The sequence below is a fragment of the Zootoca vivipara genome, chromosome 2 (genome assembly GCF_965207765.1).
Source record: "Zootoca vivipara chromosome 2, rZooViv2.hap1.1, whole genome shotgun sequence".
Taxonomy (NCBI): domain Eukaryota; kingdom Metazoa; phylum Chordata; class Lepidosauria; order Squamata; family Lacertidae; genus Zootoca; species Zootoca vivipara.
Window position 1 is genome coordinate 52893167 of NC_142584.1, and position 23037 is coordinate 52916203.

A 23037-nucleotide genomic window follows, 5' to 3' on the forward strand; every position below is an offset into this window, starting at 1 on the left:
GCAGCGCGGCGGGGTGGAGTGCCGAAGAAGGAAAGGCCACCCACAGCCGAGGTGCCTGCCTGGGAGTTGTAGGCGAGGACACACCTGAGGCGGAAGCCCCGCGCGCCTCTCCCGAAGCCGAGCGCGGCTTCTAGGAACCGCCGCAAGGCTCTCCCCACCCCCGCCTCTCTTTCCCAAGTGGTTGCGCCCACAAAGCGCGCATCTCGGGTTCCATCCCACGCGAAGAAGATAAAAGCAAGGCGCACCCCCCCCCTCCGCGCAAGTCAGAAATGAAACATTCCTACACTCGTTGCCATTGATTCCCAGGAGCGGCCGCGCGGCTTGTGGCAGGTTGGACGGCTGCATCGCTACCGCACCGAGCTAAACCAGCACCTCGTTAATCGAGCGTGGTATCCAATGCGGCGGGCATCGTGGACCGGGCAAGAACCGCTTATTTGCTCGTGCAGCTGTCTTGAAAATATATTCAGGGGTGTTCTTAAACCTTGCCTATGCACGCTTTAATAGAATGCTCTGATAAGGAGAATTAAACGCGTCTGCAGTTGCCTTCAGCGATATCTGACTGGTAGAGAGCAAGAACCGCAGAGGGAGAGGACATAATTAGCTGAATATATATACAGACTATCCACCCACTCTTATTGTTACGCTTACTTGTTTATAATCCGGCTTTCTCTAAGGCTGTGTACGCATTGCAGTTTACTTAGGCTCATCATGGGCGCTCCCACTGCTGGTGTTTGAAGCTGAGTACACGTGAAGATGTTAGCCAGGATCCATGTGCATCCTGTAGCCGCTCCAGAAATTCTGCTGTTTGATGCCTTTCTTCCTCAAGCCAGCTTCCATCTGATTCGAATATGCAAGCTGTGGTTAGGCTGAGGTGTGTACACAGCTGCTGCTTGTCCACAGGTGAGAGCCTCACTGAATAGTGAAATGTTGAATTACAGTTCCCAGGATTCTTTGGGGGAAGTCATGTGCTTTCAATGTGCATTGAGTGTAATCTAACTAGAAAGGTGGTCCTACATTTTGGGCTTGTACACACTTCCTCTTGTCCTGCTGCTTCACCCTGGGGGAATCACTCTTTAGCACTCTATTGGACCAAACAGCAATTCGGGTTTTCCATGCATTGTTGTTTGTTCCTGTTTTAAAGCTAAAGGGAGGACGTGCTCTACTGGCATGTTGGCAGACCAGCTCTGCACTACAGAGATGTTTGCAAATGTGACTTGAAGACTGACAACACCAACCCCATCATGTTGTAATCTCTTGCAGACAACCACAGTGCCTGGAGACAAGACAGTCAACTTGTTTATCCATAGCACTGACCAGAGGAGAAATGACCACTGGAAGGAGCGTAGAGAGAATAAATGCCATGGTGCATCTGCAGAAGCACAACCAGATGCCTACATCTGCACCAACAGCAACAAAACATGTCTCTCCTGCATTGGTTTCTACAGCCACACCAGGTGCTGTAACCTTTCAACACTTTGACTTTGCCCCCAGAGGCACACTCCTCCATTGTCTTCTGAGAAAGATGGATGCCAACCCAACCCTAACCTTTTAGCCAAGAGGTGGAGAGAAAAGGTTACCTTAAACTGAACCCAATCAGAAATTTGTAGAAGCAAAAGAATGCTAAAATTATCCTTGCCACATGAATAGATGACACAAATGACCACCCCCCTCATGTTTCCACGTCTGCCATGGTAAGTTATTACATAGTATATAGTGGACTGCATTTCCCTCCCTTAAGTGATTTTAGAAGAAGGAAGAAGCTTTGCTAAGAAGATATCTTCCATCTCGATAATGTTGCACAGTCCACACTTTGGCTACCTACAGCTGGATATGGAAGAGATTAAAGGGGTCGGCAGCAACAGCATTTTTTAATTCCACTTGCCAAACTAACTTCTAAAGGCAACGGATCAAATAATGTTTATAGCAAGATTGCCAGGGCTAATAAAAGATGCTCACTTGATTTATTTCTGCCACAATTTCCTGAAGTAATGAATACTTTTTTCCCTCAGTTATCAAGCCAAAGCCACAGCTTTCAGTACAATTATTGAGGTTTGTAAATTGCATTTTTATTGTTCCCAAGAACCTCTCATCTGTATGCATCTCAAGCTGCAGTTTTGGTGACACATATATTTCCAGCCGGCTATTAAATCTGCCTGCTTCTGTAAGGCATAACAGTCCATAGGTTTACATGTAGGGAGCGGCACTCGAGTGCAGGGACAGAAGTGAAGTGCTTGTATTGCAGCCAATTGGAAGCTGTGCCAGACGCTCGGCTTCTGAAATCGTTCGAAAACCAGAACACTCACTTCCAGGTTTCGATCATTCAGGAGCCGATTTGTTCGGGAGCCAAGGCGTTCAGGAGCCAAGGTACGACTGTATTATACATGACTATGGTGTGAGGTGGTTTTTTTTGGTCATAATTGTTTCGAATATATGAAAATGTGGTATTGTTTTTATTGCTGATGGTTTTTATTGTGAAATCACTTTGAACTATTTGATGGGAGGCAATTTGTATGTGGAAGTAAATAAATACATTTCTATGAGCAGGAGCAGGGTAGGTGGTGCAGGGGCTCCTCTGTGCTGGCACCTTGCATGGCAATGGCATCCTAAATGTGTCCACTAGGGCCTAAATGAAACTAGTACCACCTTGCTGATGCAATGGTCAGGATGGGTGCAGCAAGTGTGATTGTATCTGGATATGACAGTTTTAGTGGCTCAAGTCATCGTTTGCTCTGCAGCTGCTGGGACTGTTAGGCAAGGTTTCGTGGTTTAAATTTAGCATTCTGAAAGGAGCATTGCACTGCTTTGGATTGCCAAATGAATTTGTTATTGTAATGTAATTAAATATATTGCTACATGAAAATGAATAGGATCGTGCCTTTTTAGGTTTCTGGGGGGGGGAAATTGAAGTGCTCTGCAATCCTTGCCTCTATTCCCTGTTAATACTGATGTATGCTTTGGCAGGATCAAAAAACCCTTTTTTCAGGAAGACTATACACTATGCAACAGTACCATGTGTTTGTTTTTGTTTTGCTCTCAGGGTCATGAAATTAAATCCTGATCTACCTAACTGCAAGGGGGTGATTTTGTGCCAAATCTGCCGGGGAGGCAGAGAGTGGTGTGGTTTTTTAAAATGTCTTTCAGAATCAAATGGGAAGGTGAAAGTGTATGCATGAAAACATTAGCAGACCTTTTAGCTGTGTAGATGCTTGTACAACTAATGAAATCAGCTCTGGATAGACTCTTCCGACAGGGAAGGGCCATGACTCAGTGGCAGAGCATACAATTTGCATGCAAACGCTCCAGGTATCAGAGAGAGTATACCTCTGAATACCATTTGCTGGGGCACACAAATGGGGGGAGTGCTTTTCTGTAGCTTCCCCTACAGCTGGCCACAGTAAGAACAGGATGCCTTTGGCCTGATCTAGCATGGCTCTTCTTTCTTACACTAGCTTCAATTGCTGGTATTTCCATGTAGGATGGGGAAAGGCTCCTGCCTGAGACCCCAAAGAGCCACAGTCAATACTGAGCTAGATGGACGTGGTATAAATCAGCTTCTTATGTACCTAACAGCAGTCAGAAATCTTGAGTGAGCCTAACCACCTCGTGTGACTTTCGATCCATACAACTCAGAGTGTTATGATATATTCACTAACCCCTATTGTGTCAAGGCACTGGTTCCAATTGTGCATAGCCTCTCCTGACCCAGATTTAATAGATAAGTAGTGCTGGGTGCCATTGGCATCCTGATAACATTGTGCCCCTCATATTCTGGTGATATTCCAGGAATGTCTGCAGCTTTAAGCCTCTAGAGCAGCTGGTCTAGAAAAGAGGTACCAATGACCGGGCAGTAGTTGTCAAGTGCCTCAGGGTCCAAGGAGGGTTTCTTCAGGAGGAGATATACCACCACCTCCTTCAAGGGACCACCCTCTCATGCGAAGATGCTTTAGTAACCTTCTTCAGCCACTCCCCCCCCCCAATCTGTACAAACAAGCCAGGATGGGTAAGAGTTGAGGGGGCGACTACTGGGATGGACAGTCACAAGCACTGCATCCACATTTTCAGGCCTCAGTAACTGGAACTGACCCTACAGAATCAAATAGGACAACACCAGGCACCACGCCAGAACAGAGACTGCATTAACAGGGGCATCAAGATCTGTGTGCTCACAAAGCACCTAGAGAATTTACCATAGCCGGCCTGCAATAGTTCCCATGTCCCTTTAAATGGGGCAAGTGACTAAACCTCCTGCCAAAACCGTCTGCAGAATGCTCTGCCATGCTGGGTCTTGCTGTCTTAATACAGCCTGATCCTTCTGTTGCTTATAACCCTCTGGTGTTTGTTGGCTTCTTGTGTAACTTCCTTGCCCCGCCTTTCACATTGTTTACACACTACCGCGCCCTTTGCCAAGGCTACCTGTTTTGTGTGTGGGAATTTTGCGGAGATCTTTGCCTTACAGAGATTCTGCAGTGCTGATATATCTCCTGCAGAAGGCTGTCCTGAGTCTTTCTAGCAGCAACAGCTATAGTGCCATCCTTCTTGTCTGTTGGAATCATTTGACTTCATTACTTCTTCTGTGTTCTTAAAGCCCTTGTCCATGCGGGGTTTTCTCATATTTTCTGGGTTAAGCAAGCAATACTGAACGAAGCACACACACCTCGTTTTATGTGAGCTTTTTGAAGAGATTCAAGGCATTGAGAATACATAAGTATAGAGAGTAGTTGCCATAAAGCAAGTTGATTTATTTTTTTAGAACTTTCTCTGTCGATCTAGCAGTGCTAAAATGAAAGATAATGGGATGGTCACTGGTATATCTATTAAGTGAAAGGCAGATTGTACATGCTCAGAGGCACTGTTTCCACATTTCAGAGCTGAACTAAGACTGTGTAAGCAGATCATGGGGGTTAAGATTTGGTGAGCTCTAACTTTTGTGAAAAAACAACAGAAGCTTTTCTTTTAGGAATCATGGGATTGGAGTTACCTAAACAATATAAAAATATATTTATGTATGCAAGCACTGCTGCAAGAATGGTATTTGCCCAAAGATGGAAAGAGGAAAATGTCTCATTGAAAGAAGAATAGCTACAGAAACTAACGGAATATGCAGAAATGGCAAAAATTACAGGAAGAATAAGAAATCAAGATAACAAAGTCTTTAAGGGGGAATGGAAATCATTTATTGAATATTTACAAACTCATCATAAACAAATTAAGACATTAGCAGGATTAATGCAAAAATGTGCAGTATTGAAAGCATATATAAAATGGATGGAAATAAATATAAAATAGTTTTAAATTGGAATATGCAAGAAAATAGAGTAAATAAATATAAGGAACCACAGAAAGAGGGGGAGGGAAGTAAAAATGTGATCTGTACAGGTGATTCTGTTGGAAATGTTTATTTTTCATAAATGAAAATTACTACTACTACTACTACTACTAATAATAATAATAATAATAGAGATTTGGTGAACCCAGCTCAGATGAAATATCAAGATCTAACTAAACCTCCTACCATTGTCCCACTAGTGGTGCCAGCAACTTGGGAAATGTTAGTGAAATGTTCAGAGACACCTATAAGTATATTCAGGGCCATAGAAATGTACGAAATATATGCAAACAACATTATTCATGAATAGTGCACTTGTATGTGGACTGATTTGCTTGCAAAACATTTATAAGCTGCAATCAAGAAAATTATGTGCCTCCGTGTGCATGCACTTGGAACCAGAAGTCACAATTTGCACTGGTGGGTACAATTCATAAAAACGCTTTCAGATGCGATAATTGAGGTTTGGTTTTTGCGACAACGAATGAATGTTTATTTTGCTATATGTACAAACACTGGGAAGCCAAAGTCACAATTTCCTTGTACAAATAAACCACAGCAAAATTAATATCTGATTATCATGTTTAGCTATCTATGCTCAGGTTTCATACTTCTTTCCTATATGGAAGTGCTTATAAAACAGAACGACATGTGAAAATATTATTTATTTAACTTCTACCTCGCCGCCACCACCCCTACGAAAGGAGCCAAGGGTGGCAAAGTACAAAAGAGCAAAAACAGTATCCACATTTTAAAATGCTTTTTTAAAATAAATAAATAAATAACCAAATATTCTCATAGCTAATAACTTCAAAGTTGCCAGGATCAGCTTTGGCAGTTCCTGTCAATTCCAAATATTTCCTCTTCTTTCTTGTCACCTTTGCTGCAGAGTAATAATAATAATAATAATAATAATAATAATAATAATAATAATAATAATAATTATTATTTATACCCCGCCCATCTGGCCAGGTTTCCCCAGCCACTCTGGGCGGCTTCCAACAAAACATTAAAATACCGAAAACCATCAAACATTAAAAGCTTCCCTAAACAGGGCTGCCTTGAGATGCCTTCTAAAGGTCTGGTAATTGTTGTTCTCTTTGACCTCTAATTATTATTATTACATTTAGCAATCCCTTTGATAAGTCTCCAGCTGCTCAGGTGAGATGTCCTAGTGGCACACGACCTTACCCAGATTTGGTTTCCTATGGAACAGTAGCAGATGGTGCGGTGGAGCAGAGACACTTTCTGGACCTCTCAGCAAGTGAATCATCGCTGCTCACCAGGAAGGAGAGTGGAGGCTGAGGTGGCAGGGAGAGTGGTGGAGTGCCAAGCTGCCTCCACTGGTGTGTTTGGACCACACCAACCTCACTGCCACCTCGCTTCTCCCCCTCCTGGTAAGCAGAAGCACTTCACTTGCAGAGGTTAACAAAAACCACCTCCACCCCACTTTTGTCATCATCACCTTGCCAACAAAGGTCCATATAGCTATGGTTTTCCCAGTAGTGATGTATGGAAGTGAAAGCTGGACCATAAAGAAGGCTGATCTCTGAAGAATTGATGCTTTTGAATTATGGTGCTGGAGGAGACTCTTGAGAGTCCCACGGACTGCAAGAAGATCAAACCTATCCATTCTGAAGGAAATCAGCCCTGAGTGCTCACTGGAAGGACAGATCCTGAAGCTGAGGCTCCAATACTTTGGCCACCTCATGAGAAGAGAAGATTCCCTGGAAAAGACCCTGATGTTGGGAAAGATTGAGGGCACAAGGAGAAGGGGACAACAGAGGATGAGATGGTTGGACAGTGTTCTTGAAACTACCAACCTGAGTGTGACCAAACTGCAGGAGGCAGTGGAAGACAGGAGTGCCTGGCGTGCTATGGTCCATGGGGTCATGAAGAGTCGGACACAACTAAACGACTAAACACACACTATTTTGGAAGGAAGTTGCTGGAGGCTTCTGGCATTTTGCAAAATCTGGGTTTATTTACAAATGCACAGACTGTGCATGGGTGGATGTACAGTTTAAACACTCCAACTGAAAATACCACTGGCACACATCAAATCTTTAGGAAGAGCCAACTCCCCAGATGCTTGCAGAGCTCTCTTCTTCTTGTGCTGTCCTCAGAAAACTGCAGTCTTCCCTTTTTGTTACCTTTCTAAGATACACAGCAGCTTACTTAGGGGTACTCAAGGGTACAAAGTACCGGCACCTTCCACACTCCTGCAAATGTTAAAAGTGTGGCACTGTAAGAAATTCATGTTGAGTACCGGCACCCATTTTTTCTTTTTTTTAAAAAAGGCACTGAATTACATCATCCTTAGATGGGAGGTGGAAAGGTATGTCCCTCCACTACCCTTGCCTCTGACTGGTTGCCCCAGCCACTCTGGGTAGCTTCCAACATATACAAAAACAATGAAACATTAAACATTACAAAACTTCCCTGGTCTAACCCAAATGTTAAAACATAATTTAAGTCATGAATTCTTAGGGTAATGTGTGTTTCCCATCACCAGACCTCAACTAAATAAGTTTTTACTGGTTCCTTGGTGAATTAATTTTGTAAAACTGTCAAGGCATGAACTTGACACATCATTATGTTTAGAGCACCTAACTCTTAGGAAACCACCCACTGTGTTTGCCTTCAGCATGTGTAACTCTTCGTTTCTTCATTCAGTTTGTAACTTACACCTTCAGCAAACAAAACCTACAAAACCATTGGATGGAATCCCAGTGGTGTCCTGGTGGTGTGCATGGAAGATCTTTGAGGCCAGCGGAGGTATCTGTTAACAGAAATGGAAGGTGCAAAACTGCCTTATATGAACCCGGACCAGTGACCCATCCCACTCAGCATTGCCTACACTGACTGGCAGTACAGTGGAGCCTCGGTTTATGAACACAATTGGTTTCCGGAAGTCTGTTCATAAACTGAAGTGTTCATAAACTGAAGCGAACTTTCCCATTGAAAGTAATGGAAAGTGAATTAGGGTCCGCGGCGTTCGTAAACCAAAAATTCGTAAACCAAGGTGTTCATAAACCGAGGTTCCACTGTAGGTCTCCAGAGTTTCAGGCAGGGACTCTTTCACAACTGTATCTGGAGATGCTGCAGATTGACTCTGGGGCCTTCTGCATGCAAAGCAGATGTTCTAACACTGAGCTATGCCATGGCCTGTACCCCTCAAAAGGAAGGCATAGTGTTTTTATTGATTCATGCTTCCTTCCATAGTCCCCATGCCACCTTCTGCCTTGTTCTGGAGGGTGGGGGGTGGCAGAGCAGCAGTTGGTAAGAATCACCCCCTCTTCCCTTTCATTAGCTTTCACCGGATCAAAATCCCTTCTGTGAGCCCAAGGGTGCTGACTCAAATCTACCCCAAACATTTATTATTATTATTATTATTATTATTATTATTATTATTAACAACACAAATAGGACTGAGACAGTTCTGATTCCCACAAGCAAGTTCCTGAGTCTTTTCGCTTTCTTAGCAGCCATTTAGTGCCAATGTGTTTCCTTTCAGGTCTAAGCAGAAGCAGAAGGCCAGCATTACTCTGTCTGACTACGGACATTACAGCAGAAAATAGCTCAACGAATAGCATATACTAATATTTTGTATTCATCTAAGGATCAAAAGATGTGAGGGGTGGAGAATTATGAGTGCTGAGCTGCATTTGGTTAGAGGGTGTTTGTTGTAGCTACTGCTTTTCGATTGTGCACAAACTGTCCCAATCTTAAACTAATATGTGCCTTGCATTAGAGAAGAAGAGATAGAGACTAGAGACAAAAATTCCATATGGATTATCTTGATTTAGGCACTGGTAAATTATTGTTGCTGCACCACACACGGCAATTTAAAAAGTCCAAAAGGACAAGACCCTTGTCCTGAGGTGCTAACAATCTAAAATTCATATATTTGGGGGGGGGAGGAAATGAAGGCAGGGAAAATTAAGGGTGGAATGTGCTTAAAAACTACACATTTTTAAGCTCAGTTAAGTAGAGTACGGGGACAAGTTTCCTAGAATGTCCTTTCTGACCTAACTTGTGCTGAACGGCCCTCAGGTACAGTGGTGCATCACTAGACGAATTTAATTCGTTCCACGGGTCTTTTCTTATAACGAAAAATTTGTCTAGAGAATCCCATGGGGATGCATTGACTTTTTTGAATTTTTTTTTTTGCCCATAGGAACGCATAAATTGAATTTCAATGCATTCCTATGGGAAACCGCGATTCGCTAGACGAATTCGTCTAGCAAGGCAACCTCCACTAGAAAAAACCTTTCATTAAGCGGAAATTTCGTTAAGCAGGGCATTCGTTAAGCGAGGCACCACTGTACTAGACTGATTCTCTTAGGGTTGCTGACCTCATTTTCTCCTTCCATAGCTGTCAAGTTTTCCCTTTTCCCACGAGGAAGCCTATTCAGCATAAGGGAATTTCCCTTAAAAAACGGGAGAACTTGAAAGCTGTGTCCTTCTTCATTCTCATCTTGGGAGAGGACATATCTTTTGTGTCTTTCCTGTTGAGATGCAAGAGCAAACATGGCTCAAGGCATCTCCACCTTAGTTAAATAGAACTAGGACCTTTCCAGTCAGACGTGTATTCCCATAACAAACATAGCTTTCTTATTTTTCTAAACTCAGAATCTCAGTGTGATTATATGCAGGGTAAAGTGTCCTCCTCCAACCAGGATTCAGCATGAAGTTCAACTTCTGCTGAGTGATTTAACTCCTAAAGCAAACAGATTTCTACCCAGATGTTCCTTCCCAACCAAACTTATGGTTAAAAGCAATTTAAGTGACAGTCAGACTTCGCTGTTGTAAATAAGGTGTGGCATCATGTTGCAATACAGGTGGAGAGAAAGAGCAGCAATGCTGAATGAGCTGGGAAAATATGAGAATGAACAATGTGAAGAGAAAGTCATGCTTCATAGCTGAACGGTTGTGAGCTATCCCTCCATTGTGAGAACTGGTGATATTTTTAAACCTTTCTGACCAAGTGAATCTGCTCCTGGAATGCAATCTTGCATTGTACAACAAACAGAAGCAGGAAAGCCAGGGCTATCAAATTTCCTCATTCATATTTTCCTTTGAAACAAAGGGTGTGCTATATGCAGGCAAAACAGCTTCTCCATTGTTAGGGTGAAAGACGCAGTAACATTTCAATGGATAAACAATCAAACAAGAGATTGTGGGGAGACGGGGGTGGCATCCACAGATAAAAGGCGTTCTCTGAGCAAAGAGCTGGATACAAATCAAGAACCAATTAAAAAAACAAAAAAAAATTCTTAGTGTTGTAGAATAATCTATTTGCTCAATTTTTTTAAGTGGAGTTACACTTGAAGTTAGACATGATCTAGGTTTGTTGGGCAGTAGTTTATTTGTTAACAACCTAGATATGAAGATGACACAACTTTGATGTCAGAAAGTGAGGAGGAATTAAAGAACCTCTTAATGAGGGTGAAAGAGGAGAGCGCAAAATATGGTCTGAAGCTCAACATCAAAAAAACTAAGATCATGGCCACTGATCCCATCACCTCCAGGCAAATAGAAGGGGAAGAAATGGAGGCAGTGAGAGATTTTACTTTCTTGGGCTCCATGATCACTGAAGATGGCGACAGCAAACATGAAATTAAAAGACGCCTGCTTCTTGGGAGAAAAGCAATGACAAACCTAGACAGCATCTTAAAAAGCAGAGACATCACCTTGCCGACAAAGGTCCGTATAGTTAAAGCTATGGTTTTCCCAGTAGTGATGTATGGAAGTGAGAGCTGGACCATAAAGAAGGCTGATCGCTGAAGAATTGATGCTTTTAAATTATGGTGCTGGAGGAGACACTTGAGAGTCCCATGGACTGCAAGAAGATCAAACCTATCCATTCTGAAGGAAATCAGCCCTGAGAGCTCACTGGAAGGACAGATCGTGAAGCTGAGGCTCCAATACTTTGGCCACCTCATGAGAAGAGAAGAATCCTTGGAAAAGACCCTGATGTTGGGAAAGATTGAGGGCACTAGGAGAAGGGGACGACAGAGGACAAGATGGTTGGACAGTGTTCTCGAAGCTACGAACATGAGTTTGACCAAACTGCGGGAGGCAGTGGAAGACAGGAGTGCCTGGCGTGCTTTGGTCCAATGGGTCACGAAGAGTTGGACACGACTTAACAACCAAACAACAACAAGTTCATTTGTTAATCACTAAAGGAGGGCTGTTTCCCAAACAGTTTTGCACCAATTGTCTATCGTTGTGCCAGAACAAAGTGCTACTTGTCTATGTGCAGGAAGATTTTGAAATGAGGGAGGACTTAATCATGTAGCCCCCTCAAGTGCTTTCTAAAATGGTGAGCTCCCCAGAAGGTGAACCATGGTGCCCCCCCCCCCCGCTTCTGATTGTTTAGGTGACTTACCTGCTTGAGTAAGAATGGCAACGGTGCCTTACTAACAATTCCAAGGAATATTCCATTTCCCCAGGTAGTATTCAACTCTCACAATGTGTGGTTGCTTTTCCGTAAATAAATCAATTGAAAGTTATCCTGCATGTATGAAAAAAGTAGCTTCTTCAGGCATCTCTAAGTGGCTCCTTCTACTTTGGGTCTGGTGGGGCAGAATGCAGAGAAGCCTAAAGTAGGTGGAGCCAGAGCCAATGCCAAACAGAGCCAACTACAGTCATACCTCGTTTTAAGTATGCTTCGGTTTGAGTACTTTCAGTTTAAGTACTCCGCGGAACCGCCTGGAACAGGTTAATCCACTTTCCCTTACTTTCAATGGGAAAGTTCGCTTCAGGTTAAGTACACTTCAGGTTAAGTACAGACTTCCGGAACCAATTGTGTACTTAAACTGAGGTACCACTGTAATTCAAATTTAGTCCCCACCCTCCTCCCTGCTGGGTTCTACAAGTGCAACTCTAAGACTGAGGAGAAGGAAGCAGACAGCCAGTGCTAGCCTTTGGTTTGGTTGTAAGTAAGAAGGCACATGGGTTTGGAGGAATCAAGAAGACTGAGGTTGGTGTGGCAATGCCCCAATTGCTCTAATGGACGTGCCTTCTCTAGTTAATGAATGTAGGAGATGAGCAGCCAAACCTAACAAGTGCCTATTCTTGCTAAGGACTAAGTCCACAGAGCTATATTGCTGATAGGCAAATACTCCCAGACCATAGAAATACTATCGGCAGAGAGGGCTCCTGTGTGATGTCATTTCTCCTCCTCTCCTGGAGAGGAAGGAGCATATAGTACTTCCTGTTCCTCTCTCTTCCTTTGATCAGCGTTGGATGCAAACATGCCTCTGTTTGCTCCAGCTTTAAGCATATGCCTGAAGCTGGTTATACTGTAAATATAAGTATTTTGCCTGCATAGTTTTTACTGCTGTCATTTTTGAGAACCAATGCGTGATTATAAAGTAAGGAATCTTATTTTAAAATTTCCTTTGCAAGTTGTTGCCTTTGTTAAGTGGAAGAAGAAGCGGGGAGGCCAGGGCCGGATTTTGGTTTGATGAGGCCCTAAGCTATGTCTAGCTGTCCTTTGTCAACAACAATTTGTCTCTGTTTTTTGTGTTGAATATATGCTATATCAGGAGTCGGCAAACTAAGGCTCGTGGGCTGGATCAGGCCCAATTGTCTTCAGGATCCGGCCCGCAGACTGTCTGTGGATCGGCATAGGGATTTTGTTCATTTGGGCTGCTCCATTCCCCCCCCCTGCGCCATTCCATTTCCACACACACACACCGTGGCGGTGCCTCCTCCCTCCCTCCTCCTGGCTTCTCCCTGCCCTGCCTAGAGAAGGAAGGGGGCTGGGCTGAGCTGTCTGAATGCCATTTTAAGCAGCCCCTCTCCGGAGCCAACCCTTTCGCACTGCTCATCTTCCCTCCGCCGCCACCGCCCCGGTGCTCCTGTGGGCCAGAGAGCGGAGCGGATGAGCTCGCTCTGCCTACCCACGAGAAGCAGCAGTGGTGGTGGTGGTAGCGACAGCGGCAGCCCCTGGGAAGGTAAGCACAGCGGCTGGGGCTGGGGCTAGGGGAGGGGGTGGGGAGGAGGACTACTTGCCCCCCTTGCCTCTTCTTCCAGCTCCCCCCCACCCGATGCCGCTTCTCTGGCCTGCCACAAAGTCTAAGGGACAGTGGACCAGCCTGCGACTTAAAGATTTTGCCGACCCCTGTGCTGTATGGTAATTTATGGACCTAATAGGCATCTAAAGCCATTTGCACATAACAAAATATGTATTTTATCAAAGTAATTGTTGAACTGAAATACAATTAAGAAGAAGAATATTAATAGTGATTTTTTTGGGGGGGGCAAGAGAGTGGGGCCCTAAGCTATAGCTTGTTTAGTTTATACGTAAATCCGGCCCTGGGGAAGGCAGCTTACTTTGTAGCTAGACTTGCTCAAATGGAGCTTTGCAGCCTAGTTCCTATGCTTTTAATTTTGCTGTCAAGGATGGGATTTTTAAAACTCTGTTCAACCCACACACACAGGAGCCTGAAGGGATAAATTGCAATTAATATATTCTCTCCTACCCTTTAAAACCCACCCCACAATTCATGTAACTGATGTGGGATTTTTCAAATTAGCCAGAAGCCAAATAATAATCAGTTAAAAGTATTTGCTTGAAAGCCTAGAAGTAAGAGGGTGAACATGGGATTATGGGACAAGAGTGGGATCAATTCTGCTTCTCAAGCTTCATTGCAACTGGACCAGGGCGGAGATACCAGTACTTGTAGCAAACTGCTCACCTGTGCAAAGCCCAGCTCGCATTTAAGATTGTTTAAATCTGCTGAACAAAGATTAGAAAACACAAACATCTGTGGAAGGGCTGCCTGGTATGCAAATTGTAAACAGCAGGCCTTAAATGTATACAGAGAAATTTGCCTTACGTTGAACATGCCTGCATAGCTGAGTCAGAATGTGCTGGAGTTCTTTATGTAAGTTGCTTGGAATATAGGTTACCTTTCAGGACATAAGTGGGAGGAATAAACAGCTTTTTACTACACTTCACAGGTCACCCTGACTCTTCCTGGGTACAGGATCATGTGGGGAAATGACAACCTGAACAGACCACACAGATACAGCTAGCAGCAGATAACAGGGACTGCTGTGATCCAAGAAGCTGGTGAAAGTCTTGGAAGCTGGTGGCAGCTTCTGCTGTCTTAATTCAAATACAACCCAGGGAAAAATGTGTCTGGCTTGTATCTGTGTCTTGCTTGAGTTCTGAATGCAGTGGTGGCAGTAAGAAATGGCTCAAACTAGGTACGTATCTTAAATCCCAAGTTGTTCCTCCCCACACCTAAGCATATTATATGTTTTTACATGAGCTGGGATAATGGCAGTTATCTAGCAGGGCCATTCCGTGAAAAATGAGCCTGATTAGAAAAAAAATATTTTTAAAATATACTTATTTTACTTATAGTTTCATTAACTAAACATATTAAAGTTCAATATTCCAAAGGAAAAAAGAATTTGAAATTATTTTTTTCATGAGAAATCTGAGCTTGAAGTTTCAGTATCATTTTTCTGATTGTGTAGCTTAATTTTGTTCATTTAGGTTGGCATTATTTTTTAAAGATAAACAAAAATTGTGGTTGTCATTGTTGGTATATTATTAAAGTGAAGAACTTTGTCTACACATTGGACTTGAAAATTTTTAAATAGGTAAGTTATTTCTATTTTATTTTTATTATTGAATGGGATGCTGTTTCAGTGTCCCACCCGTGACAGCAAAAGGTACAAAAGTTTATTTTGTGATAAAACTAATTTATAGGTTATGTTTGTTTTATTGTGGGAGTATGTATTAGAGTATAACACACCTATCAATAATAAAAATGCAGTTAATTAATGTAAACACCATGAAATTTTAATAATTCTTTTTCTGTCCCACCCGTGACAGTTTTCAACTTGTTTTACTGTTGTAGCTTGAGTTAGTGATTTCAGCAAGTGATTTCAGCTCTCTGCAGACAGGAGACAGATTCCTCATGTAACAATTCTTTATTCTGGCAAACAAGACTGAGGGACTGAGGAGAGGGGAACTAGCTAGAAAGGGATACATTTTGGAGGGAACAATCTCAAGCAATCACAAAGCTGCCTTTTGGTGGAAACCAATAAGACTAAGGAGCCAAATGCAGCTGCTTGAATGAATCAATAGTAGCTGTTCCTTCTGGAACATAAAGGCAGTTACCGTTACTTTACCCTAGTACGAATACATACAGTAATACAGATAATATAACCTTTGAATCAATACACAAAATGGGAAAGACTACATCTGCAGAACGTATGAGAAAGCTGCGTGAAAAACTAAAACAAGATAAAAACAAATGTGAAAGCTTCAAAGAAAAGGAGAGGGTCAGAGATAAGAAGAGGCGAGAAAAGTTGGTAAAGAATTTGTCTGCAAAATCACTTATGGAATACAGACGGAAAGAAACTGAGCGCAAAAGAAAGTACAGACAAAAGATAAAAGAAAAAAATCTAGGCCAATTGGCGACACTACTATTCCAGAGATTGGGTCATTTAAATGCCCACAATCTCTTGGAAAGGCTGTTACCAAAGTTAAAAGAGTGTTCCATTAAGTCCATGGAAAAGAATAAAGAATAGCCATGTTACGAAAGCTTGTGTATGAGAGTTCACCTCAAGCGCCAAAAACACTACAGTGGTACCTCGGGTTACGAACGCGATGCGTTCCGGGTCGCAGTTCGTAACCCGAAAAGTTCGTAACCCGAAAAGGGCCCAAACCGCCTTTTGCGCATGCGCGCGCGGCAAAATACTTCCCGGTTTGCGAAGTTCACAACCCGAGGTACGACTGTATATGATAAAAGCCCTAAACAGAACACCAAAAGTTCTATTATTTCACAAGATAATATCTCAAAGGTCCATGAGTTTTATAATTCAGATGATATTAGCAGGCAGGCACCAGGATTTAAGGATGTCAAATCTATTAAAGATCCGACAAGTGGAAAAAGAATCAAAATCCAAAAGCGGCATATGAATATGACAGTCCAAGAAGCCTATGCCTTATTTAAGATTGCATAGCTGCCAAGTTATCCCTTTTTTTAAGGGATTTTCCCTTATGCTGAATAGGCTTCCTCGCGAGAAAAGGGAAAACTTGGCAGCTATGAGATTGATAATCCAACAGATGAAATCAGCAAATCAAAATCAAGAAAATATTTTTTTAATAGATTTTAATTTTAGTACAGTGGAACCTCGGTTTACGAACACAATTGGTTCCAGAAGTCTGTTCATAAACCGAAGTGTTCGTAAACTGAAGTGAACTTTCCCATTGAAAGTAATGGGAAGTTGATTAATCCGTTCTAGACGAGGAAAAACACCCCCTAGAACGGATTAACCGCTTTGCTCCGATGCCTTCGCGGAGGCCGGGGAGCGTTTCCGCGACTGGGCTGCAGCCGCGAAAGCGGTCCCGGCCTCCGCAAAGGCATCGGAGCAAAGCCCCAGCCTCCAGAAGGCATCGGAGCCGGGACTTCGCTCCGATGCCTTTGCGGAGGCCGGGGAAAGCGGTCCCCGGCCTCCGCAAAGGCATCGGAGCGAAGTCCCGGCTCCGATGCTTTCCGGGGGCCAGGGAGCGTTTCCGCGACTGGACTGCAGCCGCGAAAGCAGTCCCCGGCTACCGGAAGCCGGGGACCGCTTTCGCGGCTGCACAGCCCAGTCGCGGAAACGCTCCCCGGCCTCTGGAAGGCATCAGAGCGAAGTCCCGGCTCCGATGCCTTTGCGGAGGCCGGGGAGCACTTTCGTGACTGCAGCCCAGTCACGAAAACGCTCCCCGGCCTCCGCAAACGCATCGGAGCGAAGCCCAGCCTCCCCGAAGGTATCCGACGCTCCGATGCCTTTGGGGAGGTTTGGCCTTTGCTCCGATGTCTTCGGGGAGGCCGGGCCTTCGCTGCGGGCCTCCAGGAGGCATCGGAGCGAAGGCCCGGCCTCCCCGAAGGCATCGGACGCTCAGTAGACCTCCGGCACCTCGGTTTACTAACTTCCGGGTTAGGATAGTTCGTAAACCGAAAGTTCGTAAACCGAGGTGTTCGTAAACCGAGGTACCACTGTAAATACAACATTATACTTTGTAGGCTATGGTAGATAGTAAGTATAGTAATAGCAAAAGGTTTTTTGTAATTATTCCATTTTTAACAACCTTAATTGTATGTTAAATCAAGTGTATGCCAGACGCGTCCCACCCGTGACATTTCATTGTCCCACCCGTGACAGCATTTTTTTCCTTAATTTTGTATCATTAAATTTCTTAACCTGAATTTCTGATTGCATAGTTGTAACCGATAAACATTGATTTAAACAAATATGCTGAGTTTATAATTGATTCACCTCCCAACTCACAGAGTTTTTCCATAAATCAAACTTATCTCAAGCCCCATGTCCTTTTTTTGTCCCACCCGTGACAATACTTTAACATTTAATAAAATTGTCAAAAATATCCATAAAAATAATAAAAAATTAGTAAAATGTTCAGTATCTTATTAAGAACATAGTTCAAATTTTGGTTGTTAATTTTTATGTATATTTACATTCTTACACATGTGTGAATACCAAAAAACATGGTCCAAGTGTCCCACCCGTGACAATGGAATGGCCCAGCACCTAAGTGATCAAGGGGAGAAACAGAGATGGAGCAACAGGTGGTTGTATCTGGTGCCTGCTCCCAACTCCTTGCAGTCCTATGGTATGGTTGGATGTTCTTCCCCAGGGCCCCATAGCATGGTGGTAATGCTTAAAAAGAGAGAAAATGTCGGGGTGCCGACTGAGCCAATCTTAAGACTTCGGAGAGAAGATGCAAATGGGTGAAATCCAATGCAAATGTTATCTCCACTTCAGAAGCCCCGAAACAGTTTGTATTATAAGCCATGAAAGGCTCTTGGTAATACTCATGGAGAGATGAACAGGGACGCATCTTCTCTGGACAGTCGCACATTGTTTGCCTGCCAAGGACTCGCTCTCCTTCTCTGAGGGCAGCTTTATAGCCACTCATTGACAGATCCCGTGATGTGTGCTGCAGTGTTTCTCAGATGTTTTGGACTTCCACAACCCCCTTCCAAAGTTATTCTGCCCTCTGGGATCCTACGACTCACCCAGCATCAAGCAACTGTTCCATAGCAGAATGGGAAGAGATCATTGAAAACATAAACTCCCCACTTTCCTGAGTCTTCAGGTTATGGTAGAGGTGCCCGGATCTGTCACTTACCATTTCTGAGTGCTGCAGTTTAAGCTAAGCATAGTGAAAGTCTCTCTCTCTCTCTCTCTCTCTCTCTCTCTCTCTCTCTCTCTCTCTGTGTGTGTGTGTGTGTGTGTGTGTGTGCGCGCGCATTTCTGTGCTCACTACGAGGATATTATTATTATTATTATTATTATTATTATTATTATTATTATTATTATTATTTGCCTTAGAATTCAAGAGACATATCCCTTAGCACAGGCTATCTGACCCGATTGGCTCCAACTGTGTGGCTATGAGAAAAAGAAGGTTGGCCAGGATAGTGCAGGATTTGGAAGCCATCTTGGATTTGATTAAGGGACATCAGTCTTCAAATATCTAAAACAGGGGTTGTCAGCATGGTTCCTACAGGCACCATAGCACCCGTGAAGGCTGGCCTCTGAGTTTTCTGCTTAAAAAAATAAGAACCTCTCTAGCCCTTCTAGAAACAACATCATGGGACAAAATGTGCAGGAGTGTGGTGTGGCCACGTGTGTGTGTGTGTGTGTGTGTGTGTGTGTGTGTGTGTAATGCTGGCATGATAAGCATAGAATTGTTGCAGGTGGCTGTTGCTCTATTTTATGTTATGCCATGCTCCCCGTGGCAGCCATTTTATGGCTGGCATGCCCAGCACTATCTCAAAATTTGAAATGTGACCACGAAACCTTTCAAAAAGGTTGGCGACTCCTGATCAAAAAGGATGACACTCGGAAGATGGAACAGAATTTGTTCCTCCAGGGCTAGAAAAAAATAGCTGGAAATTTCAGGGGAGCAGATTTCAGCTAAACGTTAAGAGAAACATCCTCACAGAACAAGCTGTTCAGCAGAGGAACAGGCGGCTTCCCCAAAAGGCGGGGAGCTTTCCTTGGCTGGAGGTATTTAAGGAGAGGCCGCATGGCCATCTGCCACAGATGCTGTAGCTGCTTCATTTAAAAGGGGATTAGACAAATTCATGGAGGATAAGTCCATCCATGGTTACTAGTCATGATGGCAGCGTAAGAGGCCTCTCTGAATACCAGTTGCTGGGGAACACGAGCGAGAGAGGGCTCCTGTTGGGAAAGAATGCTGAACTGAACACTTCTACCTTGTCAAAGCATCACCAAAAGAGAGGACAAAGTATGGTGCATGTCTGCAAAAAGGGGTTAATTTGTATGTAGGGAATGCACATTTAGAAACAACAATTTTGATTTAAATGCAATGCATCTTACTATATTTGGGAAGCCTGTGGAGAGCTGTAGCTATAGGGGTGGGGGGTGGGGAAGGCTAGCCATGTTTTTTTATCCTGGGTGAATCCTCCAGAGGGGCACCATTGAGACTCCCAGCCTGTGTGTGTACACAAATGCACATGGGGTGTGTGTGCCAAACTGGGTCTTTGACCCAGGTGAAATAAAGCCTCATTTCACTCCTGGTCTGTGACTAGGTAACCTGAACATTGTCCAGGTTGCTACCTGTCGACAGGTAACTCTAAAAGGTCCTCGTACTTATGAGGTTTTTTTTTAAAAAAATCTGAAATCTGGGCTTAGACCAGGCAACCCTTCAAACTGAGGGCTGACTATCCTCTGGTGCAGGAGATTGCTCCATAAAAAATGACACATGACCACCCTAACTAGATAGACTTTTGTCTTATCTGGGTGGGTTCTTCTCATGTCCTTATCCTGTCCTGCAATTTACACGTGGAGCAGAGGGTTGGACAAGATGGCATTCAGGATTCCTTCCAATTGTATGGGTTGGAAAACACAGTGGGGCGAACCCTACCTGTTGCACATTGGCCAGGTATCTAAAGCTGCCTGTTTGTGAAGAAAAGCCTCAGTGTAACTCTCCACTGAAATGACTGAGTGAGACTGTCCTGGTAAATGTTGAGCTGCCTGTGCAATAATAGTTTGTGAAAACAAGTACCTAACAACACAACACAAACATACCTGATTTACAGATACCTAACTTCACAGAAACAATCGTTTCCATTATTTATATGCGCTCTACGCTTATCAGTCAATATTGACATTGTGTTGTAACCACCTTTACCAAGTGATCCCCTTGACAGGGTGCCATGGTTGGAATGCACTGCTTTCTGTGGTGCAGTGATCCATGCTTGTCCTTTTGATGTAAACCACTGTGTAAGTGACCAATCTGGTCCCATTAGAAAAAGCCTCACAGAAACCTCTTCAGTGGATCTTCCTTTTGTAGCAGTGAAGACAAGGCTTATTTAAAAAACGATTCTCCCTGTCTGCATCTTCCATTCTTCCCAAACTAAATTGTATCTGATTCTGATTGTCTTAATTGCTTTTAGAGATGAGTGCCACATCTCTGGCCTTGCTCACTTGAAAATTAGAAGGACAATAAATATCCAGAAAAGATTACTGCATGATCTTGCATAGCCTCTAACACTCAATCATAGTGCATAATAGGTCTGTCTTTCCTATTATTGTAAGAAAGGAGAATGGTTATGACATGAGTATCGAAGGAACATCAATGCCAATTTTTGCCCTGTCTAACAGAGCCATCTCACACGCAAACACAATCCATCATACTGAAATGGGTTTAGCCAGACCTGCCTGGCTCAGCTGGTGAGGAGCACTGCAAATGTACCTCCTCAAATGGAAGCTACTGCAGGTGGCATCCCCACTGGAAGTGGAGAGGGTGAGAGCAGAGCTGGCTCCTGAGCCAGCCCTCCTCCCATCATGTGACAGCAACAGGCCCAATCATCACTGAACCAGCCTGGGATCTGGCACAGCAAGGGGTGTGTCCCCCCGCCACACCCTTCCTTTCCCCCTGGCTGGTGTGAGCAGCGGTGCTTTGCCCATGCTGGTTTGGATTGCAGCAAGCCCAGGAAAGTGAAGTGTCCTGTAGTATCAAAAGAAAACCTTTCACAGCCATTGAAATGTAGCTTAAGGTTGACTTGCGGGTACAAAAAAGAGAAAAATACCCTCTTCATTTACGCGAACAAGTGACTGTTATTATATTATATATTTATTTATACCCTAGATTTCTCCCTGACAGGGACCCAGGCTGCTTGAACATGGTAACTGGTTGCATACTCTATGATATCTGGCCTGTTTTTTTGGTGTTCGTCTTCAAGTCTGGAGGAGAGGAGAGGTTTGGATTCCATTACTAGTGGATGAGCGCTTTAAAGGGTTTTGTTTTATTGTATTTTTATTTGATGCATTTTGGTTTTGAATATCAAGGTGTCTTGGTTTTCATGGATTTGTAAGCGCTTTGAGACATCTTCTTGTGAGAACATTGATGAACAGTATAAATAGCTCTCTTACATTCAAAGTGGATTTTGTATTTGACAAATGGTATCTAATCTCATCTTCAAAGGGGAAGATGTGAGATGTGAACAAGCTCACAGTGTATGGCTCTCATCTCTCAACTGGACAAAGGATTAGGCCAGACCAGGCCTGCTTTGTTAGGATATTAATACCAGATTGCTCTTAATCTGTTTGCTTAGGATTTGCTAGTTTTATGATTGTACTGGAAAGGTGTTGGTTTTATTTTACTTTTTTTCCATTGCATTGTACACCACTTTATTATTATTTTAAAGTGTGGAGTGACATAAAAACAACATTTAAATGCTTATATTTGAGGCACCCCAAGCAGCTGCAAAGAAAATGCTGATCATAATATCCATTGCTTGATTAAATGTTTTTGCTTTCCCCCAAGTTGCCACTTGGGCTGGCTCTGGAAACAAGGCCATTTGAGACCCAGATGGAAACAGGCCTGCCATGCAGTCTTCATGAAGTGCTTCCCCACCCCAACACCTGTGGGACTTATAACAGATATATTGTTCAGCACAAACGTATTGCGATCAGAATACAGTACAGTATTAATTCGTTCCACGGGTCTTTTCTTATAACGAAAAAATTCGTCTAGCGAGTCCCATAGGAATGCATTGAATTTTTTTCGAATTGTTTTTAGCCCATAGAAACGCATTAATTGAATTTCAATGCATTCCTATAGGAAACCGCATTCGTCTAGCGAGGCAACCTCCGCTCAAAAAATCCTTTCGTTAAGCGGAAATTTCGTTAAGCAGGGCGTTCGTTAAGCGAGGCACCACTGTAGTAGGATGGACATTCCTATAAGCCCACAGAACTTTTGAATACTTGGTGCAACATAGTGGCTAACAATAAGTGGAGTTGTGTGACTGTTGCAAATAACTCAACAAATGTTTGAAAACCTCCAGTCGCTCTCGAAGGCTGCCCTCTTATTCCAAATGAACTAGGAGGAAACCCCCTTTAATTCACTGGGGTGGACTTTGCTAATCTTTGATAATATGGTGCCCTGAGAGAGCCCCAAATCCGGCACCCCTAAATGGATCTTCTCAATTTTGTGCCCCCTCATCTCAGCGCCTGGTGTAGGAGAACCACCCGCAGCGTGATAAATCCAGTGCTGCTTTCTTCCTAGGAAACATCATAAGTTTTGCGCTCCTAGTGACCCTCCAGGATGATTTAGTCCTCCACTTCCCACCAGTCTCAGCCAACATGGCCAATGCTGAGAGTGATGCTGGGAGCTGTGATCTAACAATATCTAAAGG

The 23037-nt window shown here is 43.5% G+C and overlaps 1 protein-coding gene and 2 long non-coding RNA genes across 4 annotated transcripts in view; 2 read left to right on the forward strand and 1 right to left on the reverse strand.

Moving 5' to 3' along the window:
• LOC148686863 (uncharacterized) overlaps nt 1–23037 on the reverse strand; it is a 39538-nt gene that overhangs the window by 15953 nt on the left and 548 nt on the right. The window lies entirely within an intron of this gene.
• Nucleotides 76–23037, forward strand: part of SEPTIN8 (septin 8) — an 83860-nt gene continuing 60898 nt past the window's right edge. Inside the window, exons 1-2 of one of the 2 annotated variants that reach the window (XM_060271687.2) lie at nt 76–900; nt 1261–1691. In XM_060271687.2, the coding sequence (XP_060127670.1) occupies nt 1689–1691 (3 nt within the window). In that variant the 5' untranslated portion in view covers nt 76–900; nt 1261–1688. The remainder of the gene's footprint in view (nt 901–1260; nt 1692–23037) is intronic. The other variant, XM_088663155.1, reaches the window with a different exon arrangement.
• On the forward strand, nt 1703–15654 carry LOC148686864 (uncharacterized). Its single transcript, XR_015948437.1, has 2 exons — nt 1703–12708; nt 14303–15654. It is a non-coding gene; the product is annotated as an uncharacterized LOC148686864 (long non-coding RNA).